This window comes from Serinus canaria, chromosome 1A (assembly GCF_022539315.1).
Source record: "Serinus canaria isolate serCan28SL12 chromosome 1A, serCan2020, whole genome shotgun sequence".
Classification (NCBI taxonomy): Eukaryota; Metazoa; Chordata; class Aves; order Passeriformes; family Fringillidae; genus Serinus; species Serinus canaria.
The window spans coordinates 22,600,755-22,621,433 of NC_066314.1; the positions used below are offsets into that span (position 1 = coordinate 22,600,755).

Consider the following 20,679-nt stretch of genomic DNA (forward strand, 5'->3'; position numbering starts at 1 on the left):
GGTGTGTCCTTTAAAGGCCTTTTAATAAACACCTACTTTATTCCTTTAACACTGCCTAGCCTCTGATCCAGGCAGCCTCCCAAGGCATCACAGTGAGGGGCCCAGAAGTGGACAGAGTGCTGCCTTACTCAGAGTGCTGAGTACATTATATGACATAATCCTAATACACTTAGCAGGGCAATCCCAAAATGTAGGCAGAAGTATGAATTCAAATGTCCTTTAAGCCAGAAGAATAATGAGGAGATGTAATATATGACACATTTTTCACTGACTATTTCAGTAAACAGATCAACCAAGAGATAAAACCTTTATTGCTCTAAATAGCACTGTTATACCAGTCCAAAATTAGATACATCAGGCTCTGTCTGTCATGTTCTCTTATGATATTAGTGCCTGATGTACTTTCAAGGTTGCCTGAAAGCTTCTGTGAGTTAGCAAAGCTTTTGATAAGTTAACGAGAAAAATACCAACTTGTTCCCCTTTTAGCTGTAAGAAACTGAGCAGATTCTCTACTCCAGTGTTGATTATGACCATTGCTGTGAAATACTCAAGGTGGGATCTCATCTATGACTCAACATCTATATTAGCCCAATAATTCCCATAATTCCAATCCATATTACAGAGGAGATGCTGTATCATTTACTTCCCATTAAGATTTTCCTGACAGAAACCAGATAAACCTGTTACATCAGAAGTTGGAATGTAGTATCTTACTGTTTTCCTGCTGATGAAACTATGCTTCAAGTACATTTAATTAAACTCTATCGTTTTTTTTTTTCTCACCCTGTGTCTGCATAAGGTTCTGAGAGCAATACATGTATTGGAGGAATGCCTATTAACACTTCCCCAGATTTGGGATAAAATCTTTAGAGTCTGACATAATTCAAGAAAGCAATTGTTGTCCTGGTCAATATCCTTCTAGAGGTTTTTATACAAAAGCTTGATGCAAAGCCCTCTCAGGTCAAACCAAAGACTATTTGATTTCCATGGGCTTTGGATCAAGTGAATAGCACTAAAACCTGCAAGGCATTCAGGGACTCAGATACAGCAGCATTTATGCACCTTACATTGAAATTTTTATTATGTTTTTGTGTTCTGCAGCTGACAAGTTCTCATCACCTTGTAGATTATGACGTTTGATTATATAAATAGCTGAAGAAAGTAAGAGTAGTTAGAACTACTTGTGAGTTTAAAGCATCTGTTTTCCTGTTTGCACAGTATTCAAGCTCTATGATATTCTTGGAGACTCTGAACCTTTAATTAAGATACTTAACAATAGCTACAATGTACCCATTGCCCATAATTCTTCTAAAAGCATTTAGAAAAAACCCTATCTTCCTAATATAAGCTTGATCCAACCCACAGTTAAATTATTTCCATTACCTGAGAACATGAGAGGGGGAGGTGAAAGAGATGAATTAGTGTAAAACTAAAGCCCTGTCTGTGACTGAAAATTAATGACATGGTTAGGACATAAGCAAAGGCAAGAACACCACAATACCACACCAGTTATACCATCAGCAATCTGTAACTTCTACCCAAGGCAGAAGTTTTATCCTTTTTCTTTGATGTGCACTGGTGGATATCCTGCCATTAATTTTTCTAATTGTTTTTTTAAGTCAAAAAAAGAATGGACCAGTCATGTCTGGTTTATAGCCTTTCACCATTAGATGAAATTGTTCTTTCACAGCATTTTTTCTGAAAGTATTCTCCACTCTACACATGGATGAAAAGTCAAAATTGCTTTGAACTGAAATCTCAAAAGGAATTAGAATCAAACAAGCCAAATGTTTTAGGTTTTTGTTCTACATTTCTAAAATAAAATTAATTTTAAAAAGTGTGTTTTATTCATGTATTTTTGGAAACAGGAAATTCATAAATTGCATTTTTCCAACTACATTTTACTTTTATCAAAGTCTCACATAAGAAAAGAAGTTCAAAGACTCCTGAAGAGATTTTCAGGATTGCAAGAGCTCTTGATGTTTTATTTTGAAATTTTAGAAGAAATATGAGGTTTCTTTGGGAAAAGTTTCAGATATTTATTTGAACATATTTAATTTATTCTGATATTATCTTAGAATCATAGAATATTGTGGGTTGCAAGGGACTTTAAAGATCATCTAAATTCAACCCCCTGGCCTTGGGCAGGAGCACTTTCCACTAGACCAGCCCCATTCAACTTGGCCCTGAACACTGCCAGGGTCAGGGCATCCACAACCTCTTTGGGCTACCTGTTCTCATGCCTCATTGTCCTTCCAGTATACAATTTTCTCCTACCATCTAATCTAAATATCTCCTCTTTTAGTTTAAAACCATTCCTCCTTGTCCTGTCACTGTCTGTCAGTGTAAAAATTCACTCTCCCTCATTTTTATAAGGTCTTTTAGGTACTGGAAGGCCACAAAAAGGTCTCCCTGGAGTCTTCTCCGGGCTGAACAATCCCCCAACTCTTTTTGCACTGTCTTCATAGGGGAGATTCTCCAGCCCTCTGATCATCTTTGGGAACCTCCTCTGGACCTTCTCCAACAGGTCCATGTCTTTCTTGTGCTGAGGACTCCAGAGCTGGATGCAGCTCTCCAGGAGGAGTCTCACCAGAGTGGAGCAGTGGGACAGAGTCCCCTGCCTTGCCCTCCTGGCCATGCTGCTCTTGATGCAGCCCAGGATGCAGTTGGCTTTCCAGGCTTTGAGTGCACAGTGCTGGCTCATTTCTGCTTTTCATCCATGGGGACCCCAGAGTCCACCCTTCAAGTCCAAGTCCATGTCTGACTAGCCTGGAGATAAGAATGTTGTATGGGACCACGCTGAAGGCCCTGCAGAAGTCTAGGCAGATGACACTGTCTGTCTTCCCTTGTCGACTGTCACAGTCACTCCATCAAAGAGGGCCACCTGATTGTTCAGGCACACTTTGAGCCATGTTGGCTGTCCTAAAATACTTCCTTGTGCTGTATGTGCTTTAAAACTACTTCCATGAGGATTTGCTCCATGATCTTCCCAGGCACAGAGGTAAAGTTCACCAGGATGTGGTTCCCTACATCTTTCCTTTTTGAAAATAGGAGTGACGTTTCCTTTTGTCTGACTGCAAAAGTTCTTAGCTTTTTTATAATTCTCTGATCCAAGTCAGTAACCATCATCACTAAAAGTTACCAATTTTTATACTACAGTAAAGAAATCCTGTGAACAGGTGTATTTTTCTTTACCTCACACCACAAATCTGTTGTAGTGAACCTGCCTGAAGGACCACAGTACACTGGAGAGTTAGTGATTCACATAACAGTGAAACCCAGCAAGTATAGCAGACCCTGCTAAATGACCACCTCAGCCTCCAGGCTGTACAAACACATTGTCTGCAGGACAAACCTGCCCAGATCACTGCAGGATAGGATCCTGCAGGTAACTCAGCACTGGTGATTATACCACCTCTATGACCTTGGCTTTATCTGAGAGTGCAACAAGAAGCTACCATTAAAATATTCTTTATTAATAGGGTTGTTTTATTGCAATAAATAAATAAAATTATTTTTTACTACAAAGAACCAAAAGAGAGATCTCTGCATGCACAGACTGTATGCAGCATGCTGTGAAAAAGTCCCCCGAACTCATCCAATGCTGAGTGAATGCACAGCTCCCAGCATCTGAAGGGGTATGAGATTGACTTGATAACTATATTCCTCTTTATGTTATTAAAACATCTATTTTATTAAGTCATTTGTTGTTGTACCTTTCTTGTCAATATTCAGGAAAAATCCTGCATCTTTAGTCTCTCACCTCACATCCCACCACTCCGTCCTGGTGCAGAACACTAGCCACTATCAGGCTGCTTCACTGAAGGACTAACTCAGTTTTTGACACTGTCTATATCTATTTCTCTCTAGCAAGCTAGTTAGGTAAATAACTTCTCTGCAGACTGGCTTCACAGGTCCCTGCTCTCAATTTGTTTTAAAGGCAGTGGAAAGGGGGTTGGCATAATAAAATTATAACTTCAAATCTCAGAAATATGTAAAAAAATTGTCTTCATACCAGGATTTGTTCCAAGGACAACTTAGAAGTAAGCAAGAAGCTTAAGAAAGAGTTTCTTTTCCATCATTATCATCACTCTTCTAGCTTTTCAAAAGCATTAGTTTGAACTGCAAATGGGAAGAGAACTATTTAAAAAAAAGTATTAAATCAAAATTGTTACCCCAAATTATGAAATAACCACTGTTTCCCCTCAAAGGAAAATCAATGTTTTGATAGTTATGTAGGATAGCACTTTTTTTTTAATACTTATTTGGAAGTTTATGATAAAGCTGGACAATGAAAGGAAGATAAAAGAGGAAATACTGTTTCTTCTGCAGTTCATTCAACTCTTTTTACAGACACAAAAAGAGAATTAATATGCCACTTAACGCATAAAAGAGCAAAATTTGATAAACTCTTACACAAAAAAAATAAAAGGAACATACTGAAGGAAATGTTTTTTCACACTTGTATAGAACTGTACTAGCTGGCAAATTTGAGATTTGCTGTTCTGGAAAAGCAGATCATGAAGACAAACTAAAATGAGTTAATCCAAATCTTTGTTGATAACAGGATTTCATACCGAATTACAGAACTCCCTTACCAGAGAGATTGGTATGATTTGCAGAGAAGTGAACAAAGTTCAGAAGGAAAATGAGAAAGACATAGACTCTGAAGCAGTTTTGACCATAATACCCTGTCATGGCATTTAAGTTTCTGTAGTACTTCAGTCTGGAGGCAGCTGTAGAGAAAATGATATTTTTAAAATTGAATGAAATATGAAAATGATTACTGCAATGAGTAGAGTGTCCCTGCTGAAATTTATTGTAGTGTGTCTCCAAACTTTTCAGTCTGTTTCATAGTTATGCATTGGCAATGCCTAACTGCAGCCTAGAGCTCTGAGACCTCCTGGAAGAACAGTGGCATGGGGGGATATGTCTGAGATGTCTCCTTTGGGACACCTTAGAAATGAACAGTGGTGAAACAGCTAACAATCCACCACGTGGCTTGGTCTTTACATTCAGAAGAACAGAAATAGTTTACAACCCTTTGAAGGGTAATTAAGGTATTCAAGTTCTCAATATCTTAACTCACAAGCATTACTAATTGAAGAATGACTTCTTTCCTGCAAAAAAATTACAGTGAATACTTAAATTTTCTTTCAAATTTCTAGAAACTTCTTTAAACCAGTACAAACATTAAATTTCCATTTTTTTTCAAATTTAAATTTTTTGTTGTGTTGTTTGGAAAAGGAAAAAATAATGGCAAAAGCACTGAAGTGGTGTTCAAGGTAACACAAAACAAGAATATTTTGAGTTTAAATGTAGCAGATATGTTGCCTTTTTGATGAAGTGGGAATTGCCATCAAATGCCAAGCATGTATTCTGCTATGATCTTTGAAAGGAATATGCTATGGGCCTTTCACAATTATGTAACTTGGGAATAAGGAGAGTTGATCAAACCAAGTACCCACAGAGGTTAGAATTTATCTCATCCATTTCCACTTGGTATTTAAAGTCTCTAGTAATTATAATAAATTTCATTTATACTCAGTGCAGAGGAATGAGCACATCCAGATGCCTGCTTCTCTTCATTAACTCCTAAGTGAGAAAAGGATGACTACTTCAGAACTATTTAACTTCTGGAGGAGTAAGTTAAGACCTATAAATATCTCCCAGAGATAGTAAGCAACCAGCAGAGAAATAAGTTGGAATTCCACCTCCAGATTCTTCCATAATAATTCTATTGTACAGCATGTCCTATTTGTCTCCTTTAAAATAGTTTTATGTTCTGATTTTCTTCTTTAAAAACCACACACCTAAGATATGATTTCTAAATTCTATAACTATATCCTTCCACACAAACATAGGGACTGGGAAATGAACTATGTACAGACAGTATGAAAGGTTTATTTAAGGAAACCTTTCTGTTGCATTTGGATTTGTTTGCTTTGAAAACAAGGGAACCTCTGAGAATAGCTAGTGAGCTAGAAAACAGGTATCAGAAAGTACATTAAAGCAGAAGATACTACTGAGAGAGACCAAAGAGATGAACCAATCTGTTTTCAGCCTTTTGATATATGTATATTTCAAAACCATTTATGTGGATCTAAATCCATCCATCCATCCATTTTTCTGTCCAGTGTTCCAAGTCATCTGTCACTTTTCTCTGTATTTACTTAATTGGTTTGCAAAGACATAGGAAGCAGTGCACGCTAAGTGTTGTGACTACACAGAGTAATAGGGAAACCTCATGTGCAGCCTGGAAAAGTGTAGCAAGATCCCAAAACTCTTTGCTATTGCATGGCAAGCACACTGTAAATGCACTCTGTGCATGACTGCCTGACAGACATCGTGCTGTACTCATGGTGTGAAGAGGGCTCAGGGCAGCCAATTGCCAGAAGGCAGCAGCATCCAAAGGGATTTGAGCAGTTCACTCCAGGCACTCTTCTCTGTCTCCTAGAGACCTGAAACAAAACTGGTTCCTATCTTCCCCTCCCACAAGCAGGATTTTATCTTGCATGTGTAATGTTGCACAAAGATATCTATATTTTAAAATCATTGGTCAACTGTGCCAGACAAAACGAGTCAGCACCATCTCCAGTCTGCAGCTGTGCCTGGCCCCGGAGGAGGAGGGAGCCTGGCACAGCTCTGCCAGTGCAGCAAGAGGCTGAACTGTGCTGAAGGGCTCACCAGCACGACCAGCAACACTGCTTCTCCCATGAATTATTTAATGCACTAAACTTTGAGAATTTGAGCCATTGCATGAAAGAAACTGTAGGCTAAAGGAATGATGATAGTTGCAGCCTTTCAGCAGCTGCAGCTTCTACAGTGAAGTTGGACTGATGGGATGTAGGGAGAGAGGTGTCAGAAGTAGCATGTGGTCTGAGAAGGACAGACTACATATCCCATATTACCTGGGGCTTTTTTTGTAAGGAGATTCCTTTACAATATTTACCTCTAAAACTTGGCACCTATTCACACATACTGTAGGTCGATTACTGTGTTCACAAGGAAATCAGATAAAACTTGAGCTTCCATTTCACTTGGAAAATAACTAATACTGAACATGTCAAATCATTAAGCCAGTCTGTGAACAGATTTACTCTTAACTATCTGTCTGTGGGAAAGCTTCAATGTGTACTCTTTCAAGCTTCCATTCAGATGCTAAAATAGCAAATTCTGCCTAAATTCTCAAACAGTCTTGAAAGTTTCATTTTATATACATACATATCAAATAAACACAAGAGACAGCTGCAAGAATAGCACTCTCTAGGTGTGTGAGAATAGGTGTACATACTCTATTTGTCCAGTTCTCCTGTCTCTAGACCAAGGTATCCATGTTTCACCTTGGATTTCATCAACGGATGTAAACAAATGCATCAATAACAAACCAAAGCAAAAAGTTTAGAAAAACTAAGAATTCTTAGTTCTAGAAGTGGTACAAGATCCTGTGGTATTTATATTACAAAGAGTTAAAAAGAATTGCTACTACAGATTGTTTGATACTGCTGTGTCATCAATAGAAAGGCCACAATTCTTAACCTGTTGCATACCAACAATGAAGTGACTAGATACCCTAAACCAAAAAAGAATATAGGCTCTTCACAATCAGATTTGGAAAACATCTTCAACCTCTCTGCTTTTTATTCCTCTGTAGGAAGGAGGAGAGTTGGGGACCAGTGTGTTGCAGCTGTCATCCACCATGTCAAAGAGCATCAATTTTGTTCCTAAGCAACTCTGCACAGTGCAGGAGTTGCTGCCCATAGCTGATAAGGATGCTCAGGGAATTGTTAAGTGGCTGCGAGTGGAAGAGATAAAAGTTCCAGAAAATGAAAGTAAGGCCACTAACACAATAATAGAACTCCTCTTTTGGGCTGTAAAAAAGGGGGATATGACTAGTAACAACAATGAAAAGTTAAGGATCCCACTCCCATTACATATGCTCTCATACAGAAACCTCTCTTGATTCATCTTACTGAAAGAAGCAGTGAGTTAGGATGCTAAAGAAAAATTCAGACTGTAAACTATTACACAATCATAAATTAATTCCTTCACAAGCTTACAGTCTAACTCTCAGCCACTTACAGGGAATGCCTGGATGGTCCAGCTTTCAAGTGATAATTTGAAAGACTGTTCCCTGTGCAATAGCCAAAATATTTTGAGAATCTGCCAGTATAATTCATAGAAAAAAAATCTGTATCTCTGGATACACATTTGAAAAAGTTAGGGTTTGGCCTCAAATTTTTTTTTATCCAAAAAAATAATTAATTAAAGCATGTTCATGTATTATCATAAAATTAGGCTATTACAGATACCATTAAGGAGGTTCACAGTTACTTCTTAATCTAAAATTAATTCTCCTAATCCAAGAGATTTAAACTGTAGTGAAACATACTTACTTTATTTTAATTTACCAAAGTACTCAGAGTAATTAAATAAAATCCTAGAAGTTTATACTGCCTTTTATACTATAAGAAGTCTTAGCTAAGGACACTGAGTCTTCAATAACCAAACAGCTAAATTTATTTCTATAGATACATATTTTATACCATTTCTGTTTTAATGCTGATATTATAACAGATCGTATTTAAAAAAAAATGTTAAATTGTTCTCAATATTGGGATTTTTTCTTCATATGTTATTTTTGATACAAAGCCTTAGTCCAAGTGGTAGTACCTACAAAACTGTGCTAGACACCATCCAGTTAAAATCAGGGCACAAATCATAATGCATCCTCAAGGAGAAAGAACTGTAAGATGCTCACCTCGGGAAATAAATTTTTTTACAAAGAATCAAGAAAAAAACAGGAGAATGTGCTGTAAATATGCTTCATTTAGGAACAGAGATTAAGGTAAAAATTACCTAGCAGAGCTGTAGACTCTGCTTAAAAAGTTCAGATTATGGCATAAAATACTTCTCAAACCGCCTACATATATCTACAAACAGTGTCCAGTTAAAAATCAAATATACACAAAATAAAAATATGTGTATTTGCCACCATTCTAGAGAAGGGGATGAATTTTCAATATTGATTGGTCAATATTGAGAATTAACTTTTACCTTTTCTTACCACACGTCAGCATCTTAACAAATTTACTGTGTATAAGCTAAATAAGAGGCCTATTGAAACCAATAAATCCTCAGATTGCATCTTTATTTGAAAAATGGAATCACCTTCCTGACATAGTTTAATCATTTTTCACTGTTTATAAAAATATTTCCATTAATAATATCTACATGTCACAGCTTCCATTTCTTAATATTTTTTCATGCTAAACTCTTGGTTTGAAAACCACAGAGACAGAAAATTATGATCAAGAAATATACCCCTTGGATAATTTACATTACTCTTTCAGTTACCCTTCTTTTTTTCTTGAATTACTCATTGCTCTTTCCTAAGCATACCATACACACACCACTCTTATCTCCTTTCTACAGTATTATGTAAAAATAGGGCATATTCTGTTTTTACAAGACCTGAACCCTAGCAGGATCCATTTGATTCTGACAGGGGCATTTGATCTGGCCTCTGGGACATATCCAAAATCTGAGTACAGTATTCTATACTTTTCCTAAAAGTTACTCCTGTGCACATTAGACTGGTTTTTAAGGTGACTGAGTTCCTAGCTTCAGCTGCTCTCCTTTTTGCCTCTAACACCCAAGCCTCTTCTGACAATTCAAGATGAGTGCCTGTCTTCATCTCCAGACACATAAATGCCTTTAAATTCTTCCTTGCAGTAGGAAGAAATAGGGGCCTTGTAGTAGGGCCCAGGTTTGGGCCCTATAAGTGAATAAACACAGGGGATTCCTATGTCTGTGAAACTTATCTTCTCATTTAAACCAATCAGATCAAAGAAACCAGTAACACAGATGAAACTGAAAAAGCAGGGATGAAATGCAAACTGCTATTCCTAAATACTTCAAATATGCAAAAGTTTACTTTGTTCATACAAAAAAAAAATCCTAGGTTTTTTAGGAACCTCACATTTTCTGTAACTGAATAATCATGCTCCAATTAAGTACATTTGCACAGTAGCTCCTAATGCTTTCACTTTCAGGATGGAGATCTGCAGGTAAGTAACAATACTGCACAGTGGAATGTAAGAAATGAAACTGCTTTTCTAAACACAAAAAATACAATTGCTTATATGACTGATATCATTGTATCTTTGATAATCAGAAAGATAGCAGTCTTTTACTGTTTTATTAGCTTTTGTCAATGTACTTAAGTGCAAGAATTTGAACTCGTGGTAGTAGGAATGGTGTACTGATAACTAGGTACATTAAGATGTATTTCCTAATAATGCATAAGTTGTGTCTATTCTGCTATGAGAAAAGGAGTGCAGTCTCATTTGAATTATAATAGGGATTAATCCTGTTAGATTTTATTCTTTTTATGCATTGATCACATGATCTTCATAGGTACTCATGTTTAAACCTGAGCCTTCATACGCCAGAGACCTGAATAAATTTTTGTCTCCAGAATTTTTCTGCAGGGCACTCATACCTGTTACACATCAGATGGTCTAGTCAAAAGCATTATTTTTTATTTCATCTCAAATCACATGTATTGAAGTCTATGCTGTGAAAATAAATGCAAATTTCATTGTGCACTTTGGTGAAAATTGATTTTTTTGGTCAAAACTAACCCCACAGCTTTTTTACTTAACAAGATGTCTATAAAACATTACCAGAGACACAGGAAGATCAAAATCATGTGCTTCATAAAAAAGGATATAAAGTAACAGTGGTAGAAATTAGGGTTCCTAACTGTGTTAGGAGTTGAAGTCCAGATATGGTGACTATTATTGTTCCAGGAAGTGTAGCATAGAGCTATCATTTTTGCCAATATATTCAAAACCTTTTCTCCACTGCATAATCAATTCAGAAAAAAAATAAATATGTCTTGAAGACTATGTCTTCCAGAAAAGCCTGTGCTCCTGTCTATTGCCCAATAAATGATGGGTACAAAAATATACAGAATTTTCCCATCACTCGTTCAGCTCTGTTGTCATTTGACTGATGAAACCTGTTGAGGGCAATTCTGAACAATTTCTGTATTTCTAATTTATACTCCCTCTTTGGAACAATCTATAATCTTAACCCCTGATAAACTGGATCCTTCCCTAATTAGCTCACTATGATGAATATTATGAACTTCTGAAAATGGACTATAATGTCATAAGAATCAAGTAAAAGGAGAAATTCACTAGACTGTCTTTGAAATGTCTGCAAACTTAATTGACACCCTGAAGTTGCAAGATGTTCTGAACTTATTTTGAATAGTCACTTTATTTCTGCAGTATTTATGTTCCCCTCTTCAGAAATACAGTTTCCATTTCCAGATATTTTTTTGCATGGCAGGCACTATTTCTAATACTGTATTCATAGATTTATGTGGCTTTTGTATTGCAAATTTTCATTTTATACAAAGGCACAATGATGTGAGTCACGCATTGTCATCACTCAGTTTGAACTTCTTGGGTTTATCACTTAAAGATTTTACTAAAATGACAGTATTCACTGATGATTACTTGAATGATAGGCCCTAGTTAATAGATCAGGCACTAGTCATAATTACTCTCCAAGATGATTAGTTCTGCTGTACTAAGAATATTTCTATGCTACATCCAGGAGCACAGTAATCTAATTGTTCTTATTCTTGTCTCAAAGTAACAAAAAGGAAACAAAATTCCATCTGTTTCTACCAAAGAAGCAAATATCTTTTTGTTAAGCACCGCCTTCATGTTCTTCATAAATGAGCTAAGGAAGTTCATGCTCAAGACAAATGAGTGAAACAAGCCAAGTCCTTTTCCTCTAAGAGATTTTCAGGATTTTTTTGAAGATGAAAGATGGTCCCCAGTGCAACTAAATAAGAATACAATTACTCTGCTCTCTGTCAAGCAACAACAGCCCAATATAGTTTCAGTAATATTTTGTTACAGAACAAAGTTTTTTTTTACTGTTATCAAAATGACCCTTAGTGAAACAGATTCTCCCTGGAGCCCTTTTTGAATATCTAGTAATGTACTTTGAAGGTGATCACAACTACACTTTGTCCCTCCTCTGTTATACAGGCTAAATGTCTCTGCTGTGAAGAGAAAATAGATTGAGACATCAAACACATTTGTAAAATACAAAATCCACTAGGTTGTATATAAGGAGACAAAAATAGAAAAAGTCTATTTGAAACTGGGTTGAAAATATCAAACAAAAAAATGAATGAGCAATATGTACGTACAAGATACAGAAATAATACTCTAACTTTGTGAATCTCTACATTTGTAACATTATTCATAGGAATATATCCCAACTTTAAATGAATTTTTTCATAAAAAAAAGATTTTGAATTTTTTGCTCTCTCATCAAATTTTACTAAACTCAATTTTTTAATAAAAATTCTAAAGAGATGGATTATTTCAAACTAAAATGGAGAGACTTTAAGGAACTAAACACAATGAAAATGCACAGTGGTGAGAAAAGAGAATATGTGTAGCATTTCAGAAAAAAAGTGATGATGTGGAAATTTTATGATGCTCATAAGGAAAAATCTATCAAACAAAGGTCAGAACAAAAAATCTGTTCTGAGGAAAGTTCAGGTCAAATGAATGACAATGATGATAAACTAAAGATTTGATCTAGTAGTGAAGGAGGAATTAGGAATCTGGAAAAAAGGAACAGAAGAAAAAAAATATAAAGCCAGCAGAGTCTTATTACAAATGTTAACCTCGTCTTGAAGAAGGGAGGAAAGGTATCAACCAGTACACAAACCCCAGCCCTGAAAACTACGGCAAGTGGAATTAATAATGGAAAAAAGAAATAGACAGAATATACCCATAGTAATGAAAAAAGGAATGGAAAAAGGACTGAAGATGGCAAAGAACATGAATGTGCAGGAAAAGGAAATCCTTTGCTCTCTTCCCTTGTTCACTGTTTGAGGCAGTCTGTTATCACATCTAGTCATCTGTTTATTATAAAGTCTTCAGAGAATCTGATACATCTTACGTGGGTTTCCTCACACATTATGGGCTATATTAACAAATAATGAAAACAAACAGTTGCTTTATCTTTTCTGAAAGACTCACCTCTAGTTTACACCATGAAAGCAAATAAATGAGTAGTCGGGTTTAAGCTTCCCTTCATGAAGTATTCTGCACATCTACTGAAGCATTGTCTGACTTGATAAAGCTACCCAATGTAAAGGCTATAAAAACAGAATTTTAATATAGCAATGAGAGTGCTTTAAAACTACTCACAGAAGAGCACTACATTCCTTATTTAAAGTATAATATCTTCATAAAACACAAACTACACTACAGCTCTGACTGACTTGGGAGCAAACAATATCCTTATACCACCAAAACCTTGCCAGCTATTCCAGCTTATTTGCTGGCTCCTGACAGAGCAGATGGAAATTTATGAGATTGTCATGTAATAAGGTGATAGCAGAAAGTGACAGAACTGTCATTATGGGTGTAGATGTTCACAAGCCCCTGTGGAGGTCTGCCAGTCCCAGTTGAGGCAGACTTGAGCTCTTCTCTCATCTTCACACTAACCTGATACTTGACCTCTATGCTTTCCACTATTATATTGAATCTCCATAAAATATTTTGCTACTTCTATCAATTTTAGTCTATTTTCTCTTCTTGTTTCTACTTTACTTTTGCTACAATTAATCCTGATAGAAGACTAGTTTGAAGTTTAAAGTCAGTTCAATTTTGGGAAGTGTGCATGCTGTTTTTCTAGAGGCATCCTCCTCTTTCTCTCTCTGCCTTTATTTTTCTCATGTTCTCTTTTTTCCTTTGCTCCTTTCTTCCCCTCTTTTCATTTTCTTTCAGCTCTTTCATGTAAAATTTCCATGTACATGTACTACTTGAGCTGAGCAGTCAAGAGCAGTTAATAGCTGGAATATCCTTGGAGGCAAAAATATAGTAATATTTGAAGTCACTAGCACTCTGCAAAGGCAAATGTAATCTATGTTTTTTAAAGACACTTTAATTGCTCAGCAATCATGCAGAACTGAGAAATATAGCTCTGCTTCCAAGGTAATAACTCCCCAAATTGCAAAGGTCGCTTACTCAATACCCTTGCTATCTAGAAAAATATGACAATGACACTAAGACTCAAAAACTCAATTTTATGTTAATCTATTATTCACTATTAGCTTTCATGAATTTTTGTAGTATTTCACACACCCTGCTGTGTGCTACTGTCATTTAAAACATAAAGACTTCATCAAGCTTTGTTTCTAAGTGAGAGAAGTTGTTCCTATTGAGTCCATTTATACACCCCTGATTCAGCTAAAACTAAAGTTAAAATGAAGAGGAGTTCTGTATTAGTAAAGAGGTGGTAAGTTTTAGCACATAGAAAAGGTATCATTACTAATTACAATCAGCTTTCAATGACCCTTGATGCTTTTCCCTATAACTTCCCTCTCCTTTTGCATAATTATTCCATCAACTATAAAGATTTCAAAGCTTTTATTATGCTAATTTTAAATAAATTATTCACATACATACATTTAACATTTAAACATAATCTTTACAAAGTTATCACTTTGTTATTAAAAGGACATAATCTAGCTAATGCACTGATTAAAGATTTCATAAAAATTGGAGATGCCTGTCATATTTGAACCTCTATCATACCTGAACTCCTGAGGGTGAGACTTTGGATCTCTGGTCAACCTGCTCAAAACTTTCTCTGTTCAAACTACCTTAAAAAGGAATCAAGCATGAGAGGATTTTCTTTAACCATTTTTGTTCCACTTGGGATGAAAATATTTTGTCTCTGTATGCTTAAGAACAGGTTCTTAGATTTAATTCAAAGAGATTTGAAATTATGTTCAAATGACAGGAGTACTTTTGAAGATTTTACTCAGAGTAATACTTCAAAACCTGGAATTACAGAATAATACTCATGTACATTGTGTGTGCCAAAGAAACAAACAAGTCATATCAACACCAGCTGTGATACCATACCTGTGCAATAATCAGTTGCAATTTGGGCATAAAGCAAGAAAAGTTTCTGTTCAGTACCATGGACAAGTACTTTCCACACTGCACATGAGCATGGAAACAACTTACTCAGAGAGTACATTTTGTTACCAAAAAACCCATACACCAGCTTCTGGTTTTTTTATATTAAAGTATCAGTCAATTCTTTCTTGAAAACATCACTGTTCTAATTAAAAAGAAATGGTTAAAAAATCAGCATCAGAAAATACAGGAATGTGGATAAAGTTACCACGCCTAACTCGTTTCTTCTTCTAACTGGGCCCTTCCATTTGTCACCAGCAACAGAAAATGAAAACCAAAAAACCACCCAGGAACCTAAAAGGCAGGCTAAAATCCCCAAAGCTCTTGTCACTCCTTTTTAGCATAACTTGCCCTTACAAGAAGTATGAAATATTTACTATGCACTATATTTATCTTCATTTGTTATATCACACTGAAGATAAAAGCCTTGTATAAAAAATGGTGGCTTAAGACATTCCTTTTATCTTTTTCAATATTTTGTATGCATGTTTCCCAAGTAAATTACTATTGCACATAATAAATCAAGTTTTTCATAATAGTTTAATAATGCACTTTCATTTTGTAAATTTAAAAGTTATACATGCTTCATAAATCTCAACAGTCCCAACAAGATATAGCAAAATGCTAATAAAATGATGGGCTTGGCCTTAATGAAAGTGCTAAGCTTATCATTTAGTATCTGTAATTATTAAATTACTAGTCAGTTTGTAATGAAACAAATAATTTTCAGTTTCATAGATGGTACTATACAACTCAAAATTAAGAACAGGGAAAAAAATGTCATCTCAAATTAGTCAACCTTCTAAATCCCTGTTGTAACTAGAAACAAATGCATTTTATAACTTGGTGCAGAGAATCAGCTGATACAATCAGACACTGGTTTCAGAGGCTTCATAAAATATACTTTCTCTCATCTTGCCATTAAAATGCATTGCATTCTAATGTCAACAGTGACACTTTATAACTCCTGTTCTCTGAAAGAAATTGTATTGCCATTGGAATTGTTTAAAGACACATGCTTGATGTGTCATATGTCTCACACTTCCTCAGATCATTTTCCAGAGTGTGTCACCCGTCGGTGTAGCTTGACACTCATAATTTAAAACTTATAGGTCCATGAAAATCAAAGGAAATGCATTCAGTGTCTTAAATAAAATCACAAATATATTATTTTTTGCAAAGACAAGGTATGATTTTCATGAAAATAAATCCCTTTGTAATAACAAACTCAATATACAGGTCTACACCAATACACAACTTAAAACAAAATGGCAGATCCATATACTGATCAAATTAAAAGCTTGCACTTTGGTTCTCCTTAGAAACATTAATAATTTAGCAACACTGTAACAGGGCCTGCAAGCAAAGACAGTACTCCATTAAAAATCCACTGATAACTCACACATACTCACAAATATTCCAATTTCACTGTCCAAAACCAAAGAGTTTCAAGACTTTTTTGCTTTGTTTTGTTGTTTGCTTTTTCAGGATATTTGCAGTTTTTGGATTTGGGTTATTTTAATTTCGGCAATGTTGTTAACTCTCTTAAACATGTAAAACATCTAGAAGGGAGTCACAAGTTGTTTTCTTAAAGTTCTGTAACAAAAACTTACCCTTACCTTTTTTTCCATCACCATTTTTGTAAAATAGGGTATTTTTCCGTTCATGCCAAAGCACTTGTTGAAATGTTGGCTGTAACCAAACACCAGCTGCACTTACCCCAGTGTTGTCATGGTGACGATGGTGTACCAGAAGGCTGCAGGGATGCTGGTGAACTTGCTGGCTGATGAACCTTTCTCTGCATAGTACATGACTGTGGCAAAGATGATGATGGCCATGGTGAGTGAGAAGAGGAGGAAGCCTAACTCCGAGGCACAACTTTTCAGCGTATAGCCCAGGATGCGCAGACCCTGTGAGTGGCGGGAAAACTTAAAGATCCTGAAGACACGAAAGACTCTTAATGTCACAAAAGCCCCACTGACATCCTCGTTATCTGTCATCACCAGGCCAATGTAATATGGCATAATGGCCACCACATCAATGATGCTCATGACACTGCGCACGAATTTGTAGCGACTAGGAGCTGCCAGCAGACGTAGGAGATACTCAACTGTGAAGATCATGACACAGGCAGTATCCAGACAGAAGAAAGCCACCGCATACCGCTCTCCACAGGGCAGCTCTTTGATGCGACCCGGGCTCACCCCACAGGGCACTGTCTCCACCACATTGGCAATAACAGAGACGGCAATGAAGAAACCAGTGACATAGTAGAAGACCAGAGCCAGGGTACTGGTGTGTGGGTTTTCAAAGGCCCGCCACATCCTCTGACGAGCTGTCATTGAGGGTAGGGAGCTCTCAGTTACATGATCCGTATCAGCATCATCCTGCAGGCGCTCAGCATTCTCACGCCGGCGATCCTTGTACTCCTCATAACAGCAGTCACCAATGATCTCAGGGATGATGCCAAAGAAGGCCAGCTCCTCATCATAAGCTGAGATGCACTCCTGGCGGGGATAATGAAGTTTCCCAGTACGGTAGAAGTTGAGAATGTGGCGGAAAATGTCAGGGTCCCGATCAAAAAAGTACTGCTGTGTCTCAGGGTGGTAGAAGAAGTCCCGCTCTGAACTGCCCAGCAGAGTGTCAGGGTAGCGCTCTAAGGTGTCCAGCCATGTCTGGAACTGGATGCCACTCACATTCAGCACAATCAGAGAGTCCTGGCTTCGCTTTCTCTCCTGCCGTGGAGCAGCTGGCATGGGACCAGTCGCCACTGGCATCCATCCTATGGCTGCTGCCCTGGCAAAGGGTAACCAAGCTGCTACACCTGCCGCCATGGTTCCAAACACCTATTACAGCTAAGGGAGTCAATCTAGAGACAGTTCTGGTCCAGCCACTAAAACAGAGAAGGAAAAGAAAAATACAAATTCTCACACATTCTTGAGGCAGCAGAATTTCTGAACATTTTTGTGATATTCAGAAAAACTGAAAACCTTTTTGCTTTGTTTTTGTTTTTGTTTCCTCCACCTTTTTACCCCAGAATATGCTTTCCAGCCACTTGGTCACACTGTTAGGACAATAAATGAGGGCACTTGGAAATCCCTGTATTCAAAGCAGCTTCTCTAACAGCCAGATCCTTTGGATATAAGGTCTCCATTCGAGGCCCCTGGATGGAAGCAACAGTCCTCAAATCACTAGCCCCTAGTAGCTATAGTGCAGCTGTGCAGCCACCTGGAAGGAGATTTTCCTCCACGCGCGATGCAGCCGGTCCCCCCGCCCCTCCTCCGCTTGCTCCCCGCCCGCCGCCGGAGCCGGGCCGCGGCAGCCAGCGGAGCCCTTCCCGGGCGGCTGCAGCGGGGCTGCCAACGCCGTCGCCGCTCGCCGTGGAGGGGCGGAGGGGATGGGCCCGGCGGGCAGCCCCCCTTCCCGGCGGCAGCCCTGGAGCAGCGGCGCGAAGAATCCTCTCCCTGACCTTTAATCGCCGTCCGGGGACTCCTCGGGACACCGGCTAGGGGCCGGGGGAGCCGGCGGGGCAGGGGGAGGAGCTCCGGGCGGCAGCATTAAACTTTAAGGCAAGTTTTCCGTGCAGGAAATGCTTTGAAGGGCACAGAGATGCCGGGGACGAGGCGCCGGGAGCGGGGAGCGCCCCACAGAGCAGGAGCGGGCAGAGCGGGGCTCTCCCCAGAACGGAGCATCAGGGCACGGACAGGGGCAGATCTGCGGCGAGGAGACCGGGGTCGGGGAGAGCCCCGGCGGTCCTGGCGGGGGCAGGGGCGGGGGCTTTGGAGACACATGCATAGGTGGGCTGCACGGGGCATCCCCGGGAGCGCCCGGGCGGGCGGCGAAAGGCGAAGCCGAGGGAGGCTGGCTGTGGAGCGGGAGAGGGGCAGGAGCTCCCTGGCGGCGGGGGAGGACGGCGACCGGGGCGGGCGGGGGGGCGCGGGGCAGGGGTGCGGGTGCCGTAGGGCTCGGCGGTCGGTGGTGGATCATGCCCCCCCCACCCCCCCCCGTACCCCCGCCTCCTTCCTCTCGCCCCTTCCCCTCGGCTCAGTTCTCCAATCGCTCCAGACGTGCCCAGTCTGCGGCACCTACCTGTGAAAGTCTGGCGAGAGCGCTCAGTTGCATAGAGACTTTTGGAAATACGGGCTCTGCCGCTAGATCTCCGCGCCCCGCCGGGAACGGCGGGGAAGTAGTTGCTCCTGAGAAAGCTTGATCGCATCCAAAGGGACATCGATAATAAGGCTTTCCCCCACCCCCACCCCCCTCCGCCACCGCCGAGCGCCAAGCAACAAGTTCAAGGGGTGGGTGGGGGGAAAAAAACAACGTAATCGCGCCTGGCAGCTCTTGGAGCACGTCCTTGCGGGGCGCGGATCCTGCGGCGCGGGGCCGCTGTCAGGCGCGGCTGCGGCTGCGGCCGCTGCCCCTGCCCTGCCGCGGGCTGCGGGCGGCAGCGGCGAGGCCCTGGCGCTGCCGGGGGCGGGGAAGGGGGCTTCCCGCTGCCTCCCCCAAGGCGGGCGGGCCATGCCACCCCGCCGCGCCGCCGCCGCCCGCGGGCGAGGGGCGCATGGGCGGGCGGCGGTGCGGGCGCGGGGAAGCGCGGGGCGGGTGGGCAGGACATCGCTCCGCGGGCGAAACAAAAGGGCTGCGGGCAGCCGCGCCGGCGGCGGCAGGGCAGGCAGGGAGCGCGGCTGTGCCTGCGTCGGGGTGTGTGCCGGTGCGTGTGCCGGTGCGTGTGCCGGTGTGTGTGCCGGTGTGTGTGCCGGTGCGTGTGCCGGTGCGTGTGCCGGTGTGTGTCCCTGCGGGGCCGGGATCGTGCGGTCCAACCCCTCGCCGGCAGCGCCGCACAGACCCTCTAGAGTTCGCGGTGCTTTGGGTAGGGATCGGGCGGCGGCGATAGCTTAGGTGAGGTACCGAGGAGATTTCTGGGGAGCGCTAGCTGCTTTCAAGGGAAGGATAACCGTTCACAGCAAAAAAGGGGGAATAAGATGCCTGGGAGTGAAGTGTAGGATGCTCCTCACGACCCGCCCCGAGCCACTCCGGAGTTCTGGTTGCAATATCCAAATGGCTCTTACCAGCTTTGGGAACGGCGAGAGCTGGGACGGGTGTGGGAGCCTTTTCCTCCTCCTCTCCGTTCCGCTCCCGTGCCGAGCCGCGTCCCTTGTCCCGACGCTAGATGGCGCGTGGATGACGGGAAGTGAGCTCCCGCCGGGGCCGGGCGAGCCCCGCTCCGCGCACCCCGCGCTCTGCCCGCCCCGCGCCCGCCGCTGCCGAGCTCGCGGCACCGCTGGATCCCCGGGACAGACGGGCACGTCGTTTCCCGAGCCCTGCGTGTCTCTCCGATAGCGCCGATAAATAGAGGGAACGGTCTATATTTTTCAATCAGATTCTGAAACCGCTCTATGTCTTCTTCATAGACCTCGCAAGAAGGTACCAGAAGGTGTTCCTCCTTCTAATTTGCCTGTGTTTCCGTTTGGTAGTAAGAGGTTTTGAAAAGAATCACAGAATAAATAGGTTCCTTTATATGTGAAGTTTTTACAACCAAACCTTCCACTCTGATAAGCTGTTTGAGATATAAGCCAAAGAAACCCAAAGCAAAAATAAACCAAATACACACAGAACTTTGGGAGTTACCTCTTTTTTATATTTG

The 20,679-nt window shown here is 40.4% G+C and overlaps 1 protein-coding gene across 1 annotated transcript in view; it reads right to left on the reverse strand.

The window, feature by feature from the left end:
• KCND2 (potassium voltage-gated channel subfamily D member 2) overlaps window positions 1-17,914 on the reverse strand; it is a 261,333-nt gene extending 243,419 nt beyond the window's left edge. Inside the window, exon 1 of the mRNA XM_030238611.2 lies at window positions 16,755-17,914. Within this exon, the coding sequence (XP_030094471.2) occupies window positions 16,755-17,869 (1,115 nt within the window). The 5' untranslated portion in view covers window positions 17,870-17,914. The remainder of the gene's footprint in view (window positions 1-16,754) is intronic.
• Window positions 17,915-20,679: the final 2,765 nt, after the last annotated feature.